General features: G+C 49.8%; 3 protein-coding genes across 7 annotated transcripts in view; 1 reads left to right on the top strand and 2 right to left on the bottom strand.

Moving 5' to 3' along the window:
* The window catches only part of ADGRA2 (adhesion G protein-coupled receptor A2), a 53,416-nt gene extending 32,207 nt beyond the window's left edge, over nt 1-21,209 (top strand). For 2 of the 3 annotated variants that reach the window (XM_023252614.2, XM_023252612.2), the window contains one exon: nt 60-3,022. In XM_023252614.2, coding sequence (XP_023108382.2) covers nt 60-1,326 — 1,267 coding nt within the window. In that variant the 3' untranslated portion in view covers nt 1,327-3,022. Of the gene's footprint in view, nt 1-59; nt 3,023-12,445; nt 12,452-21,196 lie in introns of those variants that run through there. The other variant, XM_023252613.2, reaches the window with a different exon arrangement.
* BRF2 (BRF2 RNA polymerase III transcription initiation factor subunit) lies at nt 2,927-7,250 on the bottom strand. Its single transcript, XM_003984785.5, has 4 exons — nt 6,980-7,250; nt 6,001-6,060; nt 5,221-5,542; nt 2,927-4,252 (listed from the first exon to the last, which is right to left on the bottom strand). The coding sequence occupies exons 1-4, from the start codon at nt 7,131-7,133 to the stop codon at nt 3,523-3,525; spliced, it is 1,266 nt and encodes a 421-aa protein (XP_003984834.2). The 5' UTR covers nt 7,134-7,250; the 3' UTR covers nt 2,927-3,522.
* The window catches only part of RAB11FIP1 (RAB11 family interacting protein 1), a 32,528-nt gene continuing 27,006 nt past the window's right edge, over nt 15,832-21,353 (bottom strand). For all 3 annotated transcript variants that reach the window (XM_003984823.6, XM_023252616.2, XM_023252615.2), the window contains one exon: nt 15,832-18,973. In XM_003984823.6, the coding sequence (XP_003984872.4) occupies nt 18,755-18,973 (219 nt within the window). In that variant the 3' untranslated portion in view covers nt 15,832-18,754. The remainder of the gene's footprint in view (nt 18,974-21,353) is intronic.

Below are 21,353 nucleotides of genomic sequence, written 5' to 3'. Positions count from 1 at the left end.
CCACCCAGCCACCTCAGACGTGCTCCCCCTCCTCATCCACTGCCTGTGTCTCCCCTCAGCTGCTGGCTGGTGTGGCGTCCAAGCCTAGGAGCCTTCTACATCCCGGTGGCTTTGATTCTGCTGATCACCTGGATCTATTTCCTGTGTGCAGGGCTGCGCTTAAGGGGTCCTCTGGCACAGAGCCCAAAGGGGGGCACCAGCAGGGTCTCCCTGGAGCCAGGGGAGGAGCTCAGGGCTTCCACCAGGCTCAGGAGCAGCGGCCCCTTCCTGAATGACTCAGGTTCCCTTCTGGCTACTGGGAGCGCGGGGGTGGTGACACCCGGGCCCCCGGAGGATGGTGACGGCCTCTATTCTCCGGGAGTCCAACTGGGGGCGCTGGTGACCACGCATTTCCTGTACCTGGCCATGTGGGCCTGTGGGGCTCTGGCGGTGTCCCAGCGCTGGCTGCCCCGGGTGGTGTGCAGCTGCCTGTACGGGGTGGCAGCCTCCGCCCTGGGATTCTTCGTCTTCACCCACCACTGTGCCAGGCGCAGGGACGTCAGGGCCTCCTGGCGTGCCTGCTGCCCCCACGCCTCCGCCCCCGGCGCCTCACCCCGGGCCGTGCCTGCCGCCTCAGAGGACGGTTCCCCCGTGTTCGGAGAGGGGCCTCCCTCCCTCAAGTCCTCCCCGAGCGGCAGCAGCGGCCACGCGCCGCCCCTGGGCCCCTGCAAGCTCACCAACCTGCAGCTGGCCCAGAGTCAGGTGTGCGAGGCCGGGGTGGTGGCCCGCGGGGAAGGGGAGCCAGAGCCCACGGGCTCCCGGGGGAGCCTCGCGCCCCGCCACGCCAACAACTTGCACCACGGGCGCCGAGTGCACAAGAGTCGGGTCAAGGGGCACCGCGCGGGGGAGGCCGGCTCCAAGAACCGGCTCAAGGCGCTGCGCGGGGGCGCGGCGGCCGGGGCGCCGGAGCTGCTGTCCAGCGAGAGCGGCAGCCTGCACAACAGCCCGTCCGACAGCTACCCGGGCAGCAGCCGCAACAGCCCAGGCCTCCAGCTCGAGGGCGAGCCCATGCTCACGCCGTCGGAGGGCAGCGACACGAGTGCGGCGCCGCCCCCCGAGGTGGGCCGGCCAGGCCAGCGCCGCAGCGCCAGTCGCGACAACCTCAAGGGCGGCGGGGGCGGCGCGCTGGAGAGGGAGAGCAAGCGCCGCTCGTACCCGCTCAACGCGGCCAGTCTGAACGGCGCGCCCAAGGGGGCCAAGTACGACGACATCACCATGACGGGCACGGAGGCGGCCGGAGGCGCCTGCATGAAGACGGGGCTCTGGAAGAGCGAAACCACCGTCTAGGGCAGGGGTGGGCGACGCTGTAGGACAGGCTGGCCATGTGGCCCTGTCACCCAGGCTGCTGGGGGGGAGGGGGCGCGGGGCCTCAAAGACGTCAACCGGTACATCAACGGGTTTGAGGTAGAGGCGCCCATGGCTGCGGCTCGGCACACCAGCTTTAGTCCTGGAGGCTGGGGAAAACACAGGGGGAGGCCTGCCACCCCCAAGAGGGCAGTCCCTCTGGGGTAGCGACAATCCCAGGACCACAGGCATGATACATTTCCGTCCCAGCCCAGGCTGGTTTTGGCAGTCAAATCGGTGCCGTCCAGGGTAGCAGGGGGAGGTCCTGCCAGCCCGTGGAGTGGGAGACTGCCCCCCCAGAGCCCCCAGGTGGGCTCCTCCTTAGGTACTCCCCACAGCTTATCCACTGTGCCTCACTGATGGTCATCGGCCTGATCAGGAAGACACAGATGACAGGAGCTTGAGAACAGTGTTCTCTCCTCACTGCCCTCGTCAGAAGTCAGCCCGCTGTGCCTAGATCCTAGGGCCTCTCCCCAACCTTGCTCTTGGCCAACCAGGGGGCCAGGCTAGCAGTTGAGCCAGATGACCAGGACCTATAGGTGCTGCTTTTAAGATAAACTATGCAAGAGAAGGTAGAACCGTGTGAAAGCAACTCTGGAGATGGAGTTCTAGGGAAGGGGGTGGGAGCAGGTGGGAAGGTTGCACCATCAGGGACGGTGGGACACTTCCCACAGGAGTGGTCCACACACCACATGGCAGGGCTGTAGAGGGGGCGTCCCAGGACAAAGCCAAGGCCCTACACCTGAGAAGCTGACTCTGCCAGATGCCTGGGAAGGATCTGAGGGAAGTAGAGAGTCGTAGTGCTTAGATTTGGAGCTGAAGGCAGTCACGCCCTAAACCTGGCCCTATAAACAGTGCTCCGAAGAGAGGCTCTACCACAAGGCTGCAGGTAGTGTTGGGAAAGCACTTATTGTTCAGTTGCAAGCCCCACACCCCTAGTCTCAGCTTTCTAACACCATGGGACTGAGGAAGAGACTTCCCTGCCTCCATGAGGCCGTATGGAAGGACCAGTCCAAGAACTGACCTCTAAGTCAGGTTAGGGAGAAACCTCCCAAACATCAAACTGGCTTCCTGCCTCAGACTCCCAAGCTGAATCCCTCAAGGTATCAGGTAGGGTCCCTGCAGCTCACCCGGGCCCTGTGCCTTCACTACTTTTAAACACCAGCACCCATATTTTCCCCCAACCTAAAAAGTCTCCACCAGCCTTTTACTAAAGGTGGAGGGAAACCTGGGCCTGGTGAAGAACAGGAAAACAAGACCTGGTCTAGGTCCCCTCCCAGCGTCCATGTCACTGCAGCCTGATCACAAAGGCAAAAGACATAAGGGAGGGGAGAAAACCCACACACCTTGGGATGAACTCTGTTATTTATGCTTGCTGCACAGACAATATTAGACAAAAAGAAAAAAAAAAAAAGCTTCGTATTATTCTTCCACATATGCTGGCTGCTGTTTACATACCCTGCCAATGCCTTAGCACTGGAGAGCTTTTGCAATACGCTGGGGAAAAAAGGGAGGGAGGGGATGAAAAGTGCCAAAGAAAACATGTTTTTAAAAGCTTGAGTTTTATACAATAGAATGTTTTCTAGCAGATGCCTCTTGTTTTAATATATTAAAATTTTGCAAAGCCCTTGAGCTATAACCTTAGTCCACCCACGGTCCTTTTGTTATGAAGTGGAGGATTTCATGACCTCATACACAAGAACCCATCAATGCCTATAGGTGGACACTGGGCCCACAGCTTCCCGGTTCCTGTCCTCTGGGGGCTGATACCGTTCAAGATACCACCCGCTCCACGCCAGCAGCGAGGGCCCATCATCGGGCCTGTAGCAGCAGCACTGTACCCGGTTCAAACCAGGAGGAAGCCTAACCTCCTCCAACCAGTCTAGAAGGAAAGCCATCCCACGTAATACAAACATGGGCCACTTCTCCGGCACCAAAGGACCAATTCTCTCCAAGCCAATGGTCCCTGCACTGCTCCCAACTTCTATTCCAGGACCCAGGGTCCAGGTAATTGCAGAGTCCCTCGGTTCCTTTAAACAAGAAAACACCTAAGGACTTACATATGCTGATTTCTCCAGATAGGACAGGATTATTATTAAGCTGCTGTCAGAATGTGGTGAGTGCTCCCCCAGATGTACATCAGGGAGGGTTAGAAACACTCCTGGCAGCCTGTCTTGCAGCTTGAGCTTTTTCAAAGTCCTTAATTTCCTGAGGGGTACGCAAATACTGCTCTATTTCACTATCAGATATGTTCTCATCTCCGGTGACTGTGGAGACTGGGGGTGGGGGGCAGATCCGCTTTGGGGGCTTCAACATGCAAGGTGGGAGGAGAGGGGTGGGACTAGCTGGCCGCTTCCCCTCAGGCAAATCTAAGGAACTACTGGCCACCTCCTCTTTTCCCTGCTCTGGCCCCTGGCACCGTCCCCGCAGCTCCTTCTCCCCAGCTTCCATCTCTGCCGTTCCATCGCGAAAGGCCTTGCGGACCAACGTGTGGCGGTGCTGGAGAAGGTCACCGATGTGCTTCACCACAGAGCGCTTGTCGAGCTTCAGAACCTGCAGCCAGGCCAGCCGCTCGGCCATCCGCAGCAGCACGGAGAGCAGCTCCTGCAAGCGGGAGGAAGCGGGGTAGGGCAGGTCCACGTTCGCCAGTTTACAAAAACGGGCCAGGGAACACGTCAGCCGATGCGAAGGCTGCAGCGACTGCCATGCCAGAAAAGTAGCAGCAGTGATGACAGGCAAGGGATGCCGCCCAGTCACCAGCCACGTCTCATCCGCCAGCTCCACCAGCTGCAATGTTCGCGACAGCATCTTCTCTTTGTCTTCCACGTATTTGGCTGGCACAGACGGGGAGGCTTGGAACAGTCTGAAGCTGAAATGACCAAAAGGACAGTCTGGTCTCGATGCCCATGGGGGAGGGGACTGCTCTTCCCAAGTGAAGAAAAGCAGTCCACTCCAGGTGGGCTGTTCTGTCCTCTTGGAACAAACACTCAAACTTGCTGGCAGCGGGTTTATACAGGTGCTGAGAGAAGACAGGCTGCGTCTCCCACCTGTGAGGTGAAGGGCAGGAGCATGCAGGGGGGAAGCTAATGTGTCAGCGACCCCGTCGGCCAGTATTCTCCGTGCTTTACACATGCTCTCCTATCATCCACTCTGCGGCCCATTATGTGCATTTATAGTTAAAAATCTGGCCCAGAGTCATCCAGCTAGGAAGTAACCAAGCAAACCCAACACAACTTGACACTGGTAGCCTGTGCCTTCTACTCTATTTTCAGAAAAGAAAAGGAAGAAAAGAAGAGAAAAGAAAAGAAAAAAAAGAAAAGAGAGAAGAGAAGAGAAGAGAAGAGAAGAGAAGAGAAGAGAAGAGAAGAGAAGAGAAGAGAAGAGAAGAGGAGAAGAACGTGGCTCCTAAAGAAAATAAAGTGAAAAAAAAAGCAGTAGCTTCCACCGCCGGCCCGGTCACTAACATCTTGTCACCTCCACTTGCAGATGATCCTGCTGAGGCAGGGCGGTCGCACACAGCCAAGCAGGCCACGCACAACGTGAGAGCCGCAACTCAGCGGCCCGGTGACAAAGCTGATACCTGCGCTGCCTACATCAGGCATCAGGATGCAGTAAAGGCAAAGGGATTCAGAAATGCCAAACAGTTTAGAAATGTGAAACGGAATCAGCTTTATCGCCGAGTACTAGGAAGAGAGACTACAAGAGCACGAGGGAGGGAGAATATAGATTTTCCTCCCAAATCCCTTTAGATGCGCTTTGGTGAAAAAGTGACAGAAAGGTAAAAAGATTGAGGGCTAAGGGTCCATCCCGTCCCGGGGGTTCCCGGTAGGCAGGTACCTGCTACAGTACGTCTTCACCAGGTCTGCCAAGCACAGCGAGGGCACATCCAGCCCCAGGAGCTTCACTATCTGCATGTAGGTGCCAGAAAACACATCCAAATCCGCATACAACAGGGCGCAGACGGTTCCCATGGTTAGGGGCCAGTTATGCTGTCGGCAGGTGATCAAGACACAGCACCCAACTAGCACCTCCTTCTTTTGCAGCCTGGCAGCACGGATGCCAGAGTGCCGGTACGCCTGCTGGTAGTAGGCAACTGCTGTGTCTTCAAATGTTGACGGCAACTGCAGGACTCGACAGAGGTCTCTCACTCGGCGGAGACCTAAGAAAGCCCACAGCCAGAGTCAGAGGGGTCAAAGGCACTACTGAGTGGCTCCTAGCAACTTCTGCTACACTTGCCTCCCATACCAGTTGCACAAATGATGTACTTTTCTACGATGACAGGAGTGACGCTTGGTGAGGTCATTCTAAAGACACAAAGAAATCTGGGGAAAGAAGTCACATTTCAACCCACCACTCTTCAGGGGCTGGTGTGATTCAGAGCCAAGCCAAAGTGTGATCTGGGATGCTTAAATCAACCTTTAACATACCCCTGACAAACCCACACTGTATACTGAATTGCCGCCTCTCTTAGACCATCTCCATTCTTTATTTCGGACTACCATTCTCTTCTACTCTACCTTACATAGCAATGCTGAAATCAGGAAAAGCAAGAGGATGGGCTGGACCATCAGAAGAATTTTCTTTAAGGCCACTGTATCATAAAAGGTTGAGTCTCACCTCGTTGCTGGCTGCGGCTAACTTGATCGTTTTCCCCTGTGCTTCGGGAATATGTTACTTCTGTAAGATAAGGGACAACAAATAGCTTTGTTTAGCCTTTATTCACCAGACCCCTGGCCTCCCACCACACAAAACCAGGGAGAATTCATATCATTAGGCTCTGCTCCCTGTCTCATGAAGGTGCCCATTTTTGCACATTAAAAGTCCATCTGGTTTTCTACGTTCACAAGCAGTATCAAATACAGAGACTGAGGGGTGCCTGGGTGGCTCAGTCGGTTAAGCGGCCGACTTCGGCTCAGGTCATGATCTCACGGTCTGTGAGTTCGAGCCCCGCGTCGGGCTCTGTGCTGACAGCTCAGAGCCTGGAGCCTGTTTCAAATTCTGTGTCTTCCTCTCTCTGACCCTCCCCCGTTCATGCTGTCTCAAAAATAAACGTTAAAAAAATTTTTTTTAAAAAATACAGAGACTGAGGAAGGTTAAGACTGCACTAAAGTGGCTTCAAGAGTTCCAAATTTGCAGCCATCCCTCCTGTATATCCAATCCAGGCAATTTTCCTGATTGCTGATTTTGAGGGCTGCACTGGCCAGGGACTCAGAAAGAAAGAAAGAAAAAAAAAAGATGTGTTTATCGATTACGGCTAAAGGCTCCTTCGGGCTCATACTTTGTCCGCACTTGTAAAGAATTCCATCGGTCCGTCACACCCAAACTAGATAAATTGAGTGAAACTCTGTTTCTCTGTTTCATTTGGTCGACGTTTATGAGACCTAATGCATGCCAGATACCGTACCAGGTGCTAGAAAAACGCGGAGGAATGGCCGTCCCTGCCCTCCTGCAGCGCTCATTCACTTTAGGTCACTTTCTCCCGTAGTTAAGTGTACACGTGACAACGAGAGGGCGTGAGAGGAATAAGAGGAATCTGATGTCAATCCCTCCACCACCCAGCCTATACCCACGGCCCTGGAAAGGCCGGCACAAATACCTCGGAGGTTGCCCTCGTCGCTGAAGGTGGTAGTAAGGACTCCCTCGGTGACGACGCAGCCACAGTCTGAGCACACCAGCTGGCTCTGCGAATAGTGAGAGTCTTCCACGAGCTCAGTGGAGCCGCAATCGGGGCACTGGCCTCCGCCCGGCATGTCACAACCCAGAGTCTCGGAAGCTTTTCAGATATCTACTCGCACGTCCGCAACAGCAGCAGCGCGGAAGCCGGTACTAGGAGAGGAGCCTTCTAAGCGCTGCACCTTTCTCTTCCGGCCAGAGCAAACGCGGTTTACATAGGTAGTTCTGTACGCCGGCGGAGAGCCACTTCCGGTCCGGGTCTCTGCAGCCTCGGGTAGAAACGTGAGCTAGGAGAGAAGGTTCCTGGTGTGGACCGCGTCTTCGCCTTGCCTTCCCCCGGCGTCTGCGGTCGGTTTGAAGTGGGCCAGACCGGAGCGGGGGAGTTGAATTTAGGTGAGATTTCTTCTCACGTGGACACACATAACAGACAAGAAATTGTGGCCATTCCCAAACAAGTCTAACTTCTGAAATGCTGGGGGAATCGTAGATTCTCTGTTACTCTTTGGTAACAAATGTTGATTTTCGCCATAGTACAAAGTATGGTGAGAAAGCAGGAAATTATGTTCTACTCTCCAGAGTGGCTTTCCCAGGCAAGTTGTTTCCTGTCTATGCAGTCTATTTTTCTCAACTATAGAATGAGGGAATTGAATTAAAATCCAGAGTGACAGGGGCGCCTGGGTGGCTCAGTCATTTAAGCGTCCAACTTCAGCTCAAGTCGTGATCTCACAATTCATGACTTCAGGCTCCCTTTCGGGCTCTGTGCTGACAGCTCAGAGCCTGGAGCCTGCTTCAGATTCTGTGTCTCCCTCTCTCTCTGCCCTTCCCCCCTCCAAGCGCTTGCGCGCTCTCTCTCTCGCTCGCTCTCTCTCAAAAATAAACATTAAAAAAAAATTTTTTTTTTTAATCCAGAGTGGCAAACTCAAATGCTTTCAGAGACTAGGCAAGGAATATCCAAGGGAGTTGATAGTGAAAGAATATGGAGTGATGAGGCTTTGGGCAAACTGGAGGGTTCAAGCAGATGTAGATGTTTTTGTTTTTGTTTTTTGGGGGTTTTTTTTTGTTTTTTTTTTTTAATGTTTATTTATTTCTGAGACAGAGAGAGACAGAGCATGAGAGGGGGAGGGGCAGAGAGAGAGGGAGACACAGAATCTGAAGCAGGCTCCAGGCTCTGAGCTGTCAGCACAGAGCCTGACGTGGGGCTCGAACTCACAAACCATGAGATCATGACCCGAGCTGAAGTCGGTCGCTCAACCGACTCAGCCACCCAAGCGCCCCCAGATGTAGATGTTTTAAAACCGAGCTTAAGCTGTGCTTTAAGATATTCCAAGATTCTGCTACAAAGTTCCTAGCTTGCTATAGTATAACTCAGAGAATCTTGAACAAAATTGTGCCTCTAGTGATGCTATCACAGAAACCAAGCTTACAAATTTAAAATTATGTATGTTATGTTTGAATATAAATTAAAAGTCGCCAAAAGAGTCATGTAATCACAGTCGTTAAGAATAAAGATTTTAACGCCTGAAAGGTTTAATCCATTGTGTCTGAAAAATAAGAAAGTTGAGTTAAATGACAAGGACCATCAAAGTCTGTCCAGATGACTCCAAGAAAGCAGATGGGAGTCATCACAGCACGTGCCTAAAGTGTGTGCGGGGAATCTGTTTCTCAGGCCGACAATGGAGAATTAGGCTCCTGGCATCAGCAGATTTTAGGAGCTGTTCTGGGCTTAATTTCAACCTTACATTGGGGGTTGGGGCCGGAAGGTAAGATCAGCACTTTTCCCTGAGAACAGAAAATGTTTGGACAGCTCCTGTGCAGAATGGATTGAGGAATACGGATGTTTTGTCAGCCCCTTAACAAATTGGGATACTCCCTTGAGGAATAAGGTACAGGTTACAGGTTACAAGATAAGATACAACTGCCTTCCTTAGAAGACTAATAAATTCTGCGTCCTAGAACTGAAAAGATTTCAAAATAAAAAATGGCGCTTACTAACCTGAAGAGACAGACGACACAGTGACCATGTACCCAGAGAGACCTCAAAGGATTGGGGCCTCAAAAAAGAAAGGGATCTGAGGAGACAGGGCGGTAGGTTCTTTTGAAAGAGCTGTAATCAGTGGTCGGTACAGAGGACTCTCTGTATGCCTAACGAGACTGTGAGTTCCCTGGACCACAGTGGGGAACAAGGGCATCTCTGACACAAAGATTGCGTATTACCTGCAATCCAAGCATCAGCTTTCCCCGCTTCAAATGTTGCTTACCTTTAGTATAAATTGGGAAGGAGGTGCTGTGCCTTACAAGGATTGCCCGTTCAACGGAAGCCCCTCCGGCTCACAAGCACCTCCCCCTCTGCTCACAGCTGTTCCCCTCCCTTACTACCGCACGACAGAATTTCCTGCACCTCGGATCTCTGTGGGCTAGCCGCATGCTCTCCCACTGACCAGTCGTCAGTTGACCTGGGAGCACAGAGCAGCCAGACTTCCATTTTCTCCTTTTCCGTACCAGTATCACGAGACCGTTCATGCACCTTGCTGAAGGGTGGAGGAACTTAAGGTGATCGTAACATAAATGAGAAGTATGTTTGTAAAATGGGAAATTTCCTAAGACTCTCCTCACAGTTCAAGAGGTAAGCATTTAGAGAACAACCAAACCATGGGTGCCTGGGTTGCTCGGTCAGTCGAGCCTCTGACTCTTGATTTTGACTCCGGTCATAATCTCACGGTCATGATCTCACGGCAATGAGATGGAACCTGTGTCGGGCTCCCACACCCATGGAGCCAGCTTAAGACTCTACCTCTCCCTCTGCCCCTCCCTGGCTCGCTCTATCTCTCTCAAGAGAAAATAATAATAATAACAACTAAATTTAAAAAAACAACCAAACCAAAATACCTTCAAAAGCGGTCACCCCCCTCTTTTCCAGTTTCTTTCCTTGATGTGCATACTTAAATATACCACCCCATCCCCAAAAGACTGCTTTCTCAGAGCATGCGGACCTCTTCTTTTTAGAGAAGTCCCACCTACTACCCCAGGACTGGATCACACTGGAGCGTTCACCTCCTTCCCCCAACCCAAGATACAGTAATCCCCAACAGTTCATTCCCTTACATTTGAATTACTTGCTCCAGCCCCACACCACAAGGGGGCTTCAACACAATAGCTCTGGGTGGGCACTGGCATTCAAAGTCTCCTCTAGACTTGCCCACTAGTGCGAGGTGTGTGATAAGGATTTACTTCTGGCTGTCCAGCAGATAAATTCTGATAATTCCGGCATGCTTGTGTGTGCACAAAACACCCCTCAGAGACATCCATTAGTTTTAGACACTACAGTCGACATCCCTACGGGGGTGGGGAAATATGTTCCCAAGAGCAACATAATTGCACTGGGAGCGGTTCTTTACATTACCCTACAGAACAGCATCAGACTCCTCCCACCCCCAATTTTGTGCAGATCTTGAACCTAACTACATTAAAAAAAAAAAAAAAAGTGGGATTTTACTAGAGTCCTCTGCCCATGAAAGTCGCGTTAAAATTCTTCTTTTCCCAACATTACTCTTAGTAAAATGGAAGAGCGGTGTTACGATCCTTCAACCAGCGCCTATAAGGGGTAGCGGAGTGAGTGATTCTCTTTTCCAGTCACAAGTGTGTGATACCCCAAGGGCCTGGCCCTCAGACAGGCTGGGAGGTAGGCAGAACCCAGACCAGAAGATGGCGCTCTCTAGTAAGACTTGAAAGTCCACGGGCGCCTGGCTGACTCGGTCAGTAGAGCGCGCAACTCTTGGGGTCCTGAGTTTGGGCCCCCCACTGGGGGGTAGATTGTACTTAAGATTTACAAAAACCAATTTTAAGGCTTGTAAGTCTGGGGTTCTCCACTCTCTGAGGAAGAAGTTCATTTATTTGCCTTTCTCTGGAAATTAGGACCGACACAACCTCCTAGTGCCCTTCCTGCTGTTATAGCCTCTTCTAAGAGTTACCGTCATTCAGTGATAGTGATGATCTGTTTACCAGATGCTCCTCAAACCCCTCTCCCCCATGCCACCCCCACCCCCCACCCCAGCCTCTGAAACTGGAACCATGTTTCTTGTCTCTGTATAACCAGTGCCCACATGGTGCCTGGCACACGGGCTTCTGGAATGCAGAGCGCCCAGAACGTGTGGATTTGAGTAGAAAGCTACTGGGGAGGGGAGGCTGTTGGAAAGGCTGCCCCAACCATGGTCCAGATGTGAAATACGGACCTCAAGCCACAGTTCTTTCCAGAGAGGAGAGGGGAAAGGAAGACACTGCTGCTGTGGGGGCTGAAGGACACACGTCCTCCTTCAGTTAGATGTGTGTATTCTACTTAGTTGTTCGCCCGTCTAGCTCTCCCTCTGATTGCAAGTCTTTGTGAGAATATGTGGCTTTGTCGTCCCGGTGTCCAGGGGCCACCTTCTACACTGAGGGCTGGCATTCAGTGAGGAGCTAGTCCACTCCTGTGAACACCTGTCCCAGGTGGGCCTGTAGGAAGCAACAGCTTCTAAGACTAAACTTCTCTGAGACAAGACGATTCTAATTTAGAACAAATCACCAGGGAGAGCTAGGCTGCCTCTGCTCCTTAATCTGGCCTCACCCCTGGGCTCCTCCCAGCTCAGTGGACTGAAAGGAAACCTTATCACTCTGAGCCAGTTTCACTCCGAGCCCTGAGGACACGCTCTCCTGTCACACTAAGCCTGGCAGGTGGCTCGGGCTGAGCAGTCTTTCTGACTGGATTGCCTTCCCATCACCTCAACTCTTTGGTGGGAACTCAATCTTCTCTACCGCTCACGGTGAGACCGCTATGGCCTACAGCACGAACTACCTAAATCCTGCTGCCAGCTAACTCCCCTTGCTCATATCCGCCTCCTCCTTTTGCATTGTTCATGCCATCCCCATTACACACATCGCCTTTCCTGGGCTGAGGATTAATGTGTTCCATTTCTTGCACTCTGAGGAACAAAGGCATCCGATAACTCTAAGGTGGTCCCAGGCCACCATTCGCTGCACAGACTGAGAGCATGAATACCAGTCAGCTTACTTACCTGGAACGTCCCTCCTCAGGGAGGCTGTGGCTTAGCTGGCCTCATCTTGAGAGGGAATCGAGTCATACCATTTCCCCGCCTGCGCCAGTCCTCCAGGATCCCAAGAGAATTACAACATGATCTCCTTGACTCCCAAAGTGATCCTAGACTAGGGGTTAGCAAACTCTGTAAAGGGCCAGATAGCAAATATTTAGGCTTGGCAGATGATAAGGTCTCTGTTACAACCCCTCAAGTCTGCTTTTATAACGTGGAAACAGCCATAGACAATTATGGGAACAAATGAGTATGGCTGTATTCCAGTAAAACTTTGTGGACACTGACATTTGAATTTCATGTAATGTTCGTGTGTCATGAAATACTGTTGTTTTAATTGTAAGAATTTCAGTATTCGGTGTGGTGTTGTTGACTATGCCCATCATTCTGTACATTAGATCTCCAGACTTATTCATTTTATGTTAAAAAAAAAAAAGCAAAAATCATTCTTGCCTCGAGGGCCATATAAAAACAGGAAGCAGGCGGTATTTACTGACCCCTGTTCTAGACCTCCAGGTCAGACAGACAAGGAGTTCAAATCTGTTCTTTTTTTAATTTTTTTTTTGCTTTTTTTTAAAGTTTATTTATTTTTGAGAGACAGAGAGGGAGGAAGGGGCAGAGAGAGAGAATCCCAAGCAGGGTCGACACTGTCAGTGCAGAGCCCGTTGAGGCGCTCGATCTCACCGACCTGAGCTGAAATCAAGAGTTGGACACTCAACCAACTGAGCCACCCAGGTGGCCCGAAATCTGTTCTTAACTACTCACTGTGCCACCCCAGGGGAACTAAAACTCTCCCCATGTCTAGGACTCTGTTTCCTCATCTGCATGATGGAGATATTATCTACCTTGATGAGAATTAGAAATAGTACCTGTCAGCGTGTAGTGACTAGTAAGAATACAAATGCTTAATGCAAAGATGCTGTTGCAGTCAAAGCTAGCCTGAAGGGCACTTGATAGGCAAGGACAACAGTTTTCTCTCTCCTCTGAGGGCTTATCAAGGGCACCAAGGGGACTATTTCCAGGGCTCAGATACAGGTTTCTGTGTAAACCTGTCGAGATCTGGGGGCTTTAGGACACGTTGGCTCACAGAGCTCAGGGAGCCTGTTTTGAATGTGAATCCGCCTTCCCCTGAGAGTGAGGGCACAGCCCCAGAGAGAACACCTGGAGAGAAGCCATGGGAACGGGATCCATTCGCTGGTGGACGTTGGGTTCCAGCAGCCTGTGCTGCTGATGTCTGGGCCCTGGTTAAAGCGTCAGAACCACACCCGGTAAATGACTGCTTTCCACGGGCAGCGGGGGGGAGGGGGGGAGGGGGGGAGGGGGGGGCGGGGTGCTTCCCCAGCAAGCGTTTATTCTGGCCCAGAGGCGGCTGATGATAAGCGGAGCCGGAAGTAACCTGGGTGGTATCCGCGGCCACCACAGTTCTTCCGTGTCCGTGTCCGTGTGTTTCAGGGGGCGCGGGGGAGGGGGGCGGGGGGGGGTGTTAGTTAGCTGGGCACGTTCTCCCCCAGGATCACTATCCGTCCTGGTTGCAGAACAGTATCCAAAGGCACGCAGAAATGTTCAAAGCAGTCCGTACTTACTGCACTGCCTGCTCCCATCTTCATCTTAAAGTGTATCTGGGGCGCCTGGGTGGCTCAGTCGGTTGAGCGTCCGACTTCGGCTCAGGTCATGATCTCACGGTCCGTGAGTTTGAGCCCCGTGTCGGGCTCTGTGCTGACAGCTCGGAGCCTGGAGCCTGGAGCCTGCTTCTGATTCTGTGTCTCCCTCTCTCTGCCCCTCCCCCCACTTCTCTCTCTCTTGCTGTCTCAAAAATAAACATTTTTTTTAAGTTAATAAATTGTATCCAGATAATTAAGACACCAGGTTGCAACAGGAGTCTAGTGCATACTGTAAGAGCTGGACCATGGTGATCACTTCCTAATGTATATAAAATGTCACGTCACTAGTTGTACACCTGAAGCAAATACAATATTGTAGGTCAACTACACCTCAATTAAGGAAAGAAAAAAAAAAAAGAAACTCCAAATTAAATTTCTTTTTTTTTTTTGAAAGTCATGCTGCCATTTTATTTTATTTTATTTTTTAATATATGAAATTGTCAAATTGGTTTCCATACAACACCCAGTGCTCATCCCAAAAGATGCCCTCTTCAATACCCATCACAAATTAAATTTCTTAAAAAAAAAAAGTGTATCTATTTGTATAAGAGGGAAAATGCCAGGACAAAGAATCAAAATAACAGTGGTTAGTTACCTCTTGGTAGCGAGGAGCTTAGGATTTCTTTTGTTCTGGGCATAAGCATGTATGACATTACTTAGAAAAATCTACAGGCCAAGTGAGTGGACAAGGAAGTGTAGGGGAGAGAAAAAGACACCACTCCTTCAGAGGGAGAACAGGAGAGGGCTTTTCACCAACTGGGAAGCCAAGGTGAGAACCTGAAGCCGCCTGACAGACAACCAAGCTCCCAGGGTCCAGGGGGGCTTGACTTCCTTCAGCTCAGAATCCTGGATTTGGGAAAGTTCACTCTTTATGCTGTTCATATATCTTACAATCGTTCTCTGTATTTTCCTGGTTGTTGTTGTTATGTTTGTTTTTTGTTATTAGCAGCTAAGCTAAGAAGACTTCAGAGAAAGGAGAGAGTTGTGTCCCTCCGAGGCCCGGAGTTTGAAAGACACAGCAGCCTACCCCTGGGGGGGGGGGGGGGGAGCGGGGAGGGCCAGAACCAACTGCAAAACAAAAAGTGAAGGACCTCAGAGGGAAAAGTTAGGGTCATTTGCATAAAGAAACTTTCTTTCCCTAAGACTCTCCTTCCAGAGGGTTTTGTTTCCTTTTGTTTTTCTTAAATTGAACCTGGAGGGCTGTGTTTTAAGAGAAGTTGCTTTCATATCAGTTTACATGGCGGCCCCACCACTGACAACTAGTTGGGGTAACCAGGGAGGCCTTCAGGGGCGCCCCCCCATCCCACCCGGGGGGCTTCACAGGGCAGTACCTGTACCAGGCCCACCTCTGTTCCTCTACAGTGTGACTTTTATCACAGGGCAAGAAAAAGCATCTCCTCCCTTTCAAGAGGTCGGGGCCCTTGGAGCATGGACTATGGTTGGGAGGCAGGCCGACCTCTCACCTCATCAGGAAAGGCTCAGAATTCCAGGAGAGCTGAGCTCAGGAGAAGATTCCCTGTGCTTCCCCAGTACCCTCTATTCAGGAATGGAAAAACCAAGTTGACTGAACCAGGGATTTGGCTCCCAGACCTTGGGCAGTGTGAACACAATATGAATTCAAATCACATCCCCACAGTGAACCTTTCACTCTCTAGGAAACTGGTGGGGGATTGGGGTGGAGGGATCAAGGAAGGGACCTTGCTCATACACTCAGCCAAAAGTGCCCGGTGCTGAGGAACAGGCGGCAGCTTTTAGTAGCGGGGACAGAAAATTCAAATGATGTCCTTCTGGTAAATGCCACGGTCCCTGCAGGCCAAGATTGAGGGACGTGTCGTAGGGAAGGGATCAGAGACGTCCCATCCTCTGTGGGAGAAAGGGCATTGGGACCTCTGGGCACCAGGCAAGGTGGAAGCAGCAGGAATCCAGGTGAGAGACCCTTCATGGGGTGAGAAACACTGGTCATTCCCCAGGAGAAGTTTTCTAGAAGACGGAAGACATTTTGCTGCACCCACACAAAAGTACAGACACAAATCTTTGAAAGGTAGTACCATTTTATTTAGTGTTATAGAAATTTTAGGTTACTTGTTAAAAACGAAACCAAAGAAGTTAAAAATTCCCGAAGTAACAAGGCAGGGAATAGTTTTACAATCCAAAAATGCTGGGCAATCCTGCAATCGGAGGGAGGAAGAGGTCAAGTCAGTGGCTCCCATAGTAGATACTGAGAAACCAGAGTTGCCGTTGATGTGACTAGTAGGAGGTTAAGTTCTCCACCTAAGGCAATGACTCTTTTGGCCTTGAGGGATAATTCATTAGTAGTTCTCAGAAAGAAAACAGAAAGGCCAATTGGGAAAAAGGACCCAGGGAGGGAAGATCCTAATTTAACATTAAGTTGCCTCTGGACTTCAACACAGTATGTGGCTGAGCGGGGAGGATCCTCCCTCCTCTCTGACCTTCTTCTGAGCGCCGCCCGCTGCGGGCAAAGCTGGAAACGGCATGCATACACCCCATCCATGCACACACCTCTCCACTCAGCAGAGGCAAAGGGCAGACTTTCTTGCTCCTCCGTTCTGCCACCCCGATGTGGCTAACACACAGGAATAAGACGGAGGGCAAGAAACCTGTCAAAGTCCAATGAGATGGACAGCAAGTAGTCGGGCAAAGGACTGACATTTTTTCAGGAGTCTGACCTCCAACTGAAGTTCACTGCAAGGTGTTTGGTATTTAATCGGATGCTTCCCTAAAGTCCTGACTGCTCTTTCTGAAGGCAGCCGGGCAAGGCCAGGAAGAGGAGAGCTGCTCCAGCTTCTCCAGAACACAGCTTCCTCCCAGGGTCCTTCAACTGGGTTAGCGTTTACAGCAGCCAGAGGCGGGTCCCAGCTCTCTTTGTGTACTTGGGTGTGTGCCCCCCCCCCACCAACCCCCGCCAGTTAGAGGAGCTCCAACCCTTGCTAATGGCTCAGAGCAGACTAAAATTCTTCCTAGATAAATTCTCCCCCAGAGTCGAGAGTCCTCGAGGACAGTCGGACAGTCGTTAACTAATGACCTCCAGGTGATCTACGCTGAGAGGTGCAGGAATGCTATGAATTCGGGTTTTTTCCAGCAGTGGTAGAAGCCAGACACCCTTGAAGTAAATTGTCCTTCATTCTCCAGAGTTCTCAAGTGGCATTTCAGATCACAGGAATTCACTCCTCTACCCAGACTTCCCTCTCAAACACTGACCGAGTTAGTTACGTGCCCAAGGTCCTAGAAGCAGATTATCTCCAGACCAACCACCTCTCGTGAACAGGTCTCCACACCAGCCCTTCTAAGGAGAAATCATTCAGACCACACCTGCCCCAGTACACTTGGGTTATCACAGTCAAAATACACTTATAAGTAAAAAATATATTGCAGAATAAATATATACATGCACATTTTCAGAGTTCAAGTGGAATATAAGGTTCTTTTTGCAAGTATGTAAATAACTTTCATAGCACTCCAAAAATACAAGGCATCTGAGAGGCTTACAGTGGTCCCCACTACTGTAAGACAGTATTAAATAAAATAGCTAAAGATAATTAACAGCTAATTCGATAAATCAAGTTACAGTATCATCCTTCAGATTAAAGTGCTCCGATATAACTAACATTGCAGCAAACGTGATCCTGAAAAGGGCCTCTGCTGCCAACCATCTTGCCTCCTAACCTCCATATAACAAGGACAGACAGAGAAGCGATCCCTAGCCAATCCTCAAGCCCCGCCCACCATGCTAGCCTGGGATATTCTTCCCCGGGGAGAGAGGTAAAGATTTGATCAGATCCTGTCACAACCATGAGAAAAAACTGACCAATGCAGAAATATTCTAATTCCAGTATTAGGTTCCGGACAATGAAACTACCTGAAGGATAGGAACTGGGTGCTATTAGTGAAGACGTGTCCTAGCTTTAAAAAAAAAAAAAAGGGTATCCTCCTAGATTTAAAAATACAGCAAACCAAAACTAAGTGTTACCTTCTTGCTCTTCATAATTTTATAATACGGTGGGGGAAACACCGGGAAATGCTGCTGAGGAAATCCGGGGGCCAAGCAAGGCCAAAGGAATCCTACTAAAATCATTCCGTACCTGGCGGAACCATTTTAGTGAGTGTATGGGTCATCCGATCCCTTATCAAGGCACCGACTAGGCTACTCTAGCCAGCTAGGAACCCGGCTATCATGAGACTGACCAACCCCATTAAGTGAGTGCAAAATGATTCTCTAATTCCCTATTCAACTTCTCATGTCTCTACAGACACGCCCTAAGGATTGATAAAGAGCACATTTTAAGGCTAGAGAGTAGTGGTAGCTAATGTTTAGAAAAGGCAGCTTGTTCAAAATCTACAAGGCACACTCAGGGGCTTTCTTTAAACTCCCCTGCTCCAGTCAAATCAACAAGACCAAGTCGAAGAAGCCCAGAAGGTTCACACGGTATCAGAATTTAGCACCCGCAGCCAAAAGCCACCCTGAGCTACTCAAAAGCCAAGCAAGTGTGTGTAACGCAACACTAACCACACGGTTCTTCTCACTTCACCCCACGCTTTACTGACTGGGGGAGGAAGGGGTACGTATCTTTAAATTTCAATATCAAAGAAAGAAAATCATCCCAATGTTAAATACATGAATATCCCCTGCGCCATCTGAATCTCTGGGCCAGGAGCAGATCTTATGACCATGTCTCCGATCAGAGCATAAAATATTTACAGGATAGTCAAAGGCACAGTGGCATTTAAAAACAAAACCCTGGGACTGTACAGTAAAAGATTCATTGTAATAATTAACCTGGTCTCAACTGGTAGAACGGACTCTTGCCAGATAACACACAAGGGAGATAGATGGTGATTTTGAGCCTGTGTGCCGGTTATCAGGCATGCTGAGTCCTTGACCTCCGGGGCAGGTGGAAACAAACTCACAAAGAAGTCTCGGTGTCGCAGGCTGACGATTCACATCTTTCCTGCCTTTTTGCCGACCTGAGCGGGAATCCGGAGGATGTTGGGGGTCTCCTCCATGACCCTGACTAGCAGGTTGTCAATGTAGTCTTCCAGCTCGCGGACCTGAAACTCCTTCTTGCTTATCGTCTCCTTCTGTTTGAGGACCAGCTGGATCAGCTCATCGTGGGTTAGCTGTGCATAAGCGAAGGCAGGGTCCGATGGGTTGTATTTCTTTAGGGGGAGGAGAGAGGGGGAGAAAAAGTGGTAAAGTCAGCAAAGAAGTCAAATATTTAAAAGAAATACAAAAGAGGAAAATGTTAGCCGTCTGAGCCTCCTGGGAACGTGTTTTCAGTTCTGGTGGAAAAGCAGTTATTGACAAAGTTTTCTGTAAAGGACCAGACAGTGAATATTTTAGGCCTTCCAGGCCACATAGGGCCTTTGTTGCCTGTTATTCAATGTAGTAACAGGAGGTCTGTGAACACCTGGGATGACTGATGTCCACCTGTAAAGTGACCAGGCCCAAACGGTGAGGAAACACTAGGTAAGGACTGAATAAAAAGCACCTAATCATACCAAGTCTCCAGTTGTGTGGGGAAGGGGGCAGGGGAGCGGGGGGGGGGGGGCAACTTAACTTTTCCTGAAATTTGTAGTTCAGGGGATTTAGAAGTTTAAAGAAACAAATTCCTAGAGCCACCTCAAGACACTTTTGCCCACAGAACTCGGAGGCAATCAGTTTCACCACCCTGAGGGTCAAACAATTTCACTTAGGAAGGCTAAGAGACCACCTTCTACAAGAAGCTAAGTCAAGAGAATCCTCATGGGGAACCTGGGTGGCTCAGTTGGTTAAGTGTCTGACTCTTGGTCAGGTCATGACCAAGGCTCAGGTCATGATCTCATGGTTCAAGGGTTCGAGCCCCATATCAGGTTCTGCACTGGCAGCACAGAGCCTGCTTGGGTTCCTCTTTTTTCCCCCACCTCCCTGCCCCTTCCCTGCCCACTCTCTCTCTCCCTCAAAATAAACAAACAAACATATTTATTTATATTATAATAAAGAAATAAGAAGAATCATCATTCACTCTTCGACAAAAACATATAGACGGCCCTGTTCAGTCCCGTGACATAAGCTGCCTACACACTAGCTGGAAATCAGAGAGATAGCCCACCTCTCCCATCCTGGCTCAGAAGGGAAGCACAGTGCTTGTACGACTGGCTTAGAAGCCCACACCAACATTTCCATCCGCAGAGCAGGTTTTCACCTACCACAGGCTGCACAGAAACAGGTGAGATGTTGGACTACTTTTCAAAAAACAACTTCTCCCTTAATTTTTCTGTTGTTTTTGTTTTTTACCTTGTTGAAGGCATACATCCCTCTAGACCTCGATCGCTCTATTTGTAATTCTAAAACAACCTTCAGCCGGAAAGTTGCATGCCTGGAAAAGAATTCTGGAGACTGGCTGTACAATGTGACTGTACTTAACCCTAGCGATCTGTATGCTTAAAGGTGCTTAAAATCCCTCGTACACTGTGGTGGGAATGCAAACTGGTGCAGCCACTGTGGAAAATGGTATGGAGGTGCCTTTAAAAATTAAAAATAGAACTGATCCGGTAATTCCACTACTAGGTATTCACCCAAAGAAAACAAAAACACTAATTCAAAAAGATATACGCACCCCTATGTTTACTGCAGCATAGTTTACAAGAGCCAAACCATGGAAGCAGCCCAAGTGTCCTCAATAGATAAATGGGTTAAAAAAAAAAATGTGGTAATATATACAATGGAATGTTATTCAGCCACAAAAAAAAGAACAAAACCTTACCATTTGCAACAACATGGATGGATCTAGAGAGTATAATGTTAAGCAAAATAAGTCACAGAAAGACAAATACCATATGATTTCACTCACATATGGAATTTAAGAAACAAAACAAAGAAAGAAAAAAAAGAGACAAAAACCCTCAGACTCTTAAATATAGAGAACTAGTGGTTACCAGAGGGGGCGTAGGTGGGAGTATGGCTGAAACAGGCAAAAGGGATTAAGAGTACATCATAATGAGCACCGACTAATGTACAGAATTGATGAATCATTAAACTGTACACCTGAAACTAATATAATACTAAATGCCAATTACACTTGAATTTTAAAAAATAATTTTAAAACATTTTAAATGCTTAAGATGTTAAGTTTTATGTTTATTTTACCACAATTTTCTTTAATGTTTTTATTTATTTTTGAGACGGAGAGAGACAGAGCATGAGCAAGGGAGGAGCAGAGAGAGAGGGAGATACAGAATCTGAAGCAGGTTCCAGGCTCTGAGCTACCAGTACAGAGCCTGCAGTGGGGCTGGAATTCATGAACCGTGAGATCATGACCGGAGCTGAAGTCGGACGCTTAACCGACTGAGCCACCCAGGCACCCCTACCACAATTTTTTTTAATGTTTATTTATTTTTGAGAGGGAAAGAGAGAGAGCACGGGGGGTGGGGGGGGGAGGTAGGGGTGGTGCAGTGCAGAGAGCGAGAGGGACAAAGGATCCGAAGTAGGTTCTGCGCTAACAGAAGCAAGCCTGACGCGTGGCTCGAACTCATGAACTGTGAGATCATGACCTGAGCC

Source organism: Felis catus, chromosome B1, assembly GCF_018350175.1.
Source record: "Felis catus isolate Fca126 chromosome B1, F.catus_Fca126_mat1.0, whole genome shotgun sequence".
In the NCBI taxonomy this organism is placed as follows: domain Eukaryota; kingdom Metazoa; phylum Chordata; class Mammalia; order Carnivora; family Felidae; genus Felis; species Felis catus.
The sequence above is the reverse complement of the archived record's forward strand: the minus strand, read 5'-3'. Positions and strand labels throughout refer to the sequence as shown.

Bases quoted from the DNA above. Each gene is read 5' to 3' on its own strand.
- BRF2 (XM_003984785.5), bottom strand. From the start codon at position 7,133: ATGCCGGGCGGAGGCCAGTGCCCCGATTGCGGCTCCACTGAGCTCGTG. The intron at 5,543-6,000 runs GTGAGACTCAAC...GGGCTTTCTTAG, and splicing joins TAGCCGCAGCCAGCAACGAG to GTCTCCGCCGAGTGAGAGAC. The intron at 4,253-5,220 runs GTACCTGCCTAC...TGGTCATTTCAG, and splicing joins GTGAAGACGTACTGTAGCAG to CTTCAGACTGTTCCAAGCCT.